Consider the following 4701-nt stretch of genomic DNA (forward strand, 5'->3'; position numbering starts at 1 on the left):
ATAGTAAAGCACAAAATACAGAAAAGTTTGAATGGCAAAAGAAGGGCTGAAAAGATTCAATCTCCCACCTTAAAGGGAAGCCAAAAATAAAAGGTCCCTCTCTCTTTCCATATACTCTCTCCTGTGGGGAGATGCCAAAGAAAAACAAAAGATAGTCCTTGCCCTTGAATTGTTTGGAATCTACGGTCCAGGCCTGTGATTTCATCATTATAGGGAATTGCTGGGGTGGAAACTTCCTCTACCTATGCAGAACAGGACCCTATCCATAACTTAGGGTCACAGAGAGTGCTTTAGAGCACTGAGTGAATTGTCCATGTTCACACAGGATGTGCCACAAGTGAGACTTTATCCTAAGTCTACCTGACTTCAAGTCCAGCTCTCTACACCAGGTTCTACACCTCTCATTTACAAAACACATTGGGAAACAAAACACAAAGAGGAGATGAAGAAATTATTACAAAACAATATATCAACAAGTACAAATAAACACAGTTCACAGAACATAGAACAGAGGAATCAAGAAAAGCTTTCTGAAGAAAAGACAATAGAAACTACATCCATATATCCCCTTGAATGGTCTGACTCGCATGGGGTGATCATCAGTCAATGAGAAACTACCAAATTCCTATTTTGCTGATGAGCAACATTCTCTAGTTAATCGCTGTAGAGAATTACTTAAAGCACTAATTTAGCCATGGTCACCAGCTAGCCTGTGTCAGAAGCAGGGCTTCTTTTACCCTACACCAAACTGTCTCTCTCTATAAATACATTGGATTTTTTTAAAATTATCATTATACAAGAAACCATACCCTTGGAGACCAGACTTTGAGAATTGTTCTACAATAAGCATCCACAATTCTGATTCCATTTCCAACTCACTGTTTACCATTCTATACTTACATTTATTCCTCTGTTGATACTAGCAGCTTCTGTCACCATTGTATACTTCGAGGACACAGTGAATAAGGTAATATTATAGGAAAAAAAACAAAGAAACAAGCATGAAGTCTTAGGGAATAGGAGTAATTAGAAAGTACCTACAAAAAGCCAGGTGCTGTAAAAATGTAACATCAAAATGAGGTCAGTGGTAGAAACAATAAAGCCAGTCTGTTGAAATCATAATAACTTGGTTCTCCTAGTGAATAGTGAGTGTACCTCACAATATCCATTCATGTAGTTCATTTAGGACCAAAAAAGGGCAAGGCATTTTTAAGCAGAAAAAGTCAATAATGAGAGATACATTTTATCGGCCATGAATAATACATATTAACTGTAAAATGAGTTATAGCTCCTAATTTACATTATTATGAAATCATAGCATATATAGATTTATTTTTCTGTGATGAGTAGGTTATTACAGAAATTTATCTTTCCCCTCAGTAGCAATGTATAATATGCATTTAGGTTCATTAATGGTAATAATCACTAGCTTTTTTTAAAAATTACTATCCTCACCACCTCCTTAGCAACTGTCCCCTACTTTTGCCAACAAAAATCTGACTTTCACTTGCTTGACCTTCGGAGACCCAAAAATATGAACACTGGGCCTTGAAATTCCTCCATTAAAAATACATGTCTTTATCCAGATGAGCCCCCCCCCCAAAAAAAAGTCATGCTTCGGTGTAAATTCTCCAGAAGTCTCTTTTAAAACGAAAATAGTAGGGAGGGAAGGAAAACTTCAGGGCACAAGCATCATGGCATAGTGAAAACAAAGCTGGAGTTAGATTTAAGAGACTTGAGTCCCAGCCCAGACACTTACTAGCAGTGGCACCTGTGGCAAGATACTTCCCTTCTCTGAACCTCAATTCCCTCATCTGTAAAATGGCTATAATAATACTTTTGCTTTTGTGGGGAAATTTTTCCTTTAAATCCTTAAGGGCTACAGAAATGCTACCTATGAATGAGTCTCAGAGCAGCCTTTCTCCCAGAAGGTATCAATGCCCTAAGTTGATGGGAAAACAGACATAGAAATGGGAGGTGGGGCAATGGAAGACTAAGTGCCAACGTTGACTTGAGCATTTCATAAAGCTGTGCTTGTGGCCAGTGGTCCTAAGTAACTCAGACTCTCCCTTGGCACCCTCTTATTCACCCAGCCCCCGGGAATCATGTGACCTGATGTCTACCAACACCTCAGGGGTTGTAAGAGATTTCATCCTCGTGGGCTTCTCTCACCTCATGGGTTTCCAGGGTCTCCTCTTCGCCCTCTTCCTCACCATCCACCTGCTCACTGTGGTTGGCAACTTCCTCATCGTGGCCTTAGTCTCAGTCGACGCCAAGCTCCATTCGCCGATGTACTTCTTCCTCCGCATCCTCTCGGCCCTGGAGATCTGCTACACCTCCGTCACCGTCCCGCTTGTGCTCCACCACCTCCGGACCGGGAGGGGCCGGATCCCGAGAGTCGGCTGCGCCCTCCAGATGTTCTTCTTCCTCTTCTTTGGGGCCACTGAATGCTGTCTCCTAGCCGCCATGGCTTATGACCGCTATGCTGCCATCTGCACTCCACTCCGCTACCCGCTCCTGCTGAACCGCCGGGTGTGCCTACAACTGGCTGCAGGAGCCTGGACTTGCGGGGCGCTGGTGGGGCTTGGCCACACCTCTTTCATCTTCTCTCTGTCCTTCTGTGGGCCCAATGAAATCCCTCACTTCTTCTGCGAGATTCAGCCAGTGCTGCAACTAGTCTGCGGGGACACGTCGCTCAACGAGCTGCAGATCATTTTGGCTGCCGCCCTTATCATCCTTTGCCCCTTTGGGCTGATCCTGGTCTCCTACGGTAAGATCCTAGCCACAATTGTACGGATCCCATCTGCTGCAGGCCGCCGCAAGGCCTTCTCCACCTGCTCCTCACATCTGCTTGTGGTTTCCCTCTTCTATGGCACAGCCATCTTCATCTACATCCGCCCTAAGGCCAGCTACGACCCGACCACGGATCCACTATTGTCTCTCTTCTATGCGGTGGTTACTCCTATCCTCAATCCTGTTATCTATAGCCTTCGTAATGCTGACGTCAAGGCAGCCCTCAAGAGGACTCTTAGAAAGATGAGTTCCAAAGAGATGTAGGGCAGCGGTGATCACCACCCAGCAAACCTAGTGGAACGTTGTAAGGCAAGAAGAACCAGAAAAAAACAAAAGTTCCCACTACCACCACCAGCAGCAGCACCACCATCAACAGAACATCTAATCTGCTGGGGTGGACACAGTCCCTTGACCTTGGGAATTCCTGAATTTGATGAGGAAGACAGTGGCTCTATCCTTGAAGATGTCTCAGACTGAGAGAAACAGGATAAACAGAGAATTAGGATCAACTGGCTACTGAAAAGTACATTTGTATCTAAATACCAGGTCTTACTAGCTGTTGTACACACTGTTGTAAGAAATGTTGTATTACTAGAGTAACACATCTCCTAATCCCCATAATAATTATAACTGACATTTATATCATGCTTTATAATTTACAAAGGGCTTTCCTCAACACAACCCACGGAATCATGACAGGCTGGTATTATTATTCCCATTTCACATATGAAGGAACTGAGAAGTTAAATGACTTATCCCATTTCCCACAACTAATAAGTGATATAACCCAGACTCCAAGTACAGTAGTCCACTGCATTAAAATATCTCTCCATTTCAGGAATTCTTAAACTGAGGTCCATGCATTTTTTAATTTTGATAACTATTTCAATACAATTGGTTTCCTTTGAAATCCTATGTATTTTCTTTTAGGTGTTTAAAAACATTATTCTGAGGAGTTCATGGGCTTCACCAGACCGCCAAAGGGATCCATGACACACACTCAAAAAAATTAAAAGTCTTGATTTCAGAGTTTATGAAAATAAGAAAAGAGACCCCTGTAGAATGGGTGAACTGAAATCTTAAATGCTCATTTTGTCCTGGGGATCTGCTGCTATCTCTGATGATCCAAAGACCTCAAGTGTTTGCATGAAGTGTTAAAAAGCTAAGACTCAAGAACTAATGGCAAAATGTCCTCTCTCTTCTTTAATGCCAATAGAAATCCTATATCTTCTTTTGAGGTGCCTTGTTTTTCGCTATTTTTGTTATTTCTCTGACTAAAATTTGTTGGCCAACAAAAGACTCTGAGAATAAAACAGAACAGGGAAAGCTTAGGGGTCTATATGGTGCCGCAATGGAAGTCAGAGGAAGCCCAATGGCAGAGGAGATAGCATGTTGGAGGACCAAAAAGAAAAAAATTGAACTTTGCATTTTCACTCCATATGCTAATGATTCCCAGGACAGTCATGAGCTACAGGGGGAAAAAAAGAAACAAAAATAACAGTAGGGAGGTAGAAACAGTACAATTTGACAACTAATAGTATATATGGCATGAGTGAGAGAAAGGAGTTGAGGATGACACTGAGATTGCAAACCTGGTTGTTTCGAAGTTCAGAAAAGGGATAGGTTCGAAGGAAAAGATCATGATTTCTATTTGGGGCATGCTGATACCTATGGGACATCCAGTTCAAAATGCCAATTAAGCATTTGGTGATTCAGGACTGGAGCTCAATACAGAGATAAGGGTGTGTGTGTGTGTGTGTGTGTGTGTGTGTGTGAGAGAGAGAGAGAGAGAGAGGATAAGGGGGAGAAAGAGAGAGGGAGAAAGAGAGAAAGAGGGAGATAGAGATAGAGAGAGAGAAGGAGAGAGAGAGAGAGAGAGAGAGAGAGAGAGAGAGAGAGAGAGAGAGA

At 42.5% G+C, this 4701-nt stretch overlaps 1 protein-coding gene across 1 annotated transcript; it reads left to right on the plus strand.

Moving 5' to 3' along the window:
- Positions 1–2115: 2115 nt before the first annotated feature.
- Positions 2116–3057, plus strand: LOC114053310 (olfactory receptor 10C1). The gene has a single exon (XM_027876251.1). It carries the CDS (start codon positions 2116–2118, stop codon positions 3055–3057), a length of 942 nt encoding a protein of 313 aa, XP_027732052.1.
- The last annotated feature ends 1644 nt before the right edge of the window (positions 3058–4701 follow it).

This window comes from Vombatus ursinus, unplaced genomic scaffold (genome assembly GCF_900497805.2).
Source record: "Vombatus ursinus unplaced genomic scaffold, bare-nosed wombat genome assembly UNPS02014811.1, whole genome shotgun sequence".
Classification (NCBI taxonomy): Eukaryota; Metazoa; Chordata; class Mammalia; order Diprotodontia; family Vombatidae; genus Vombatus; species Vombatus ursinus.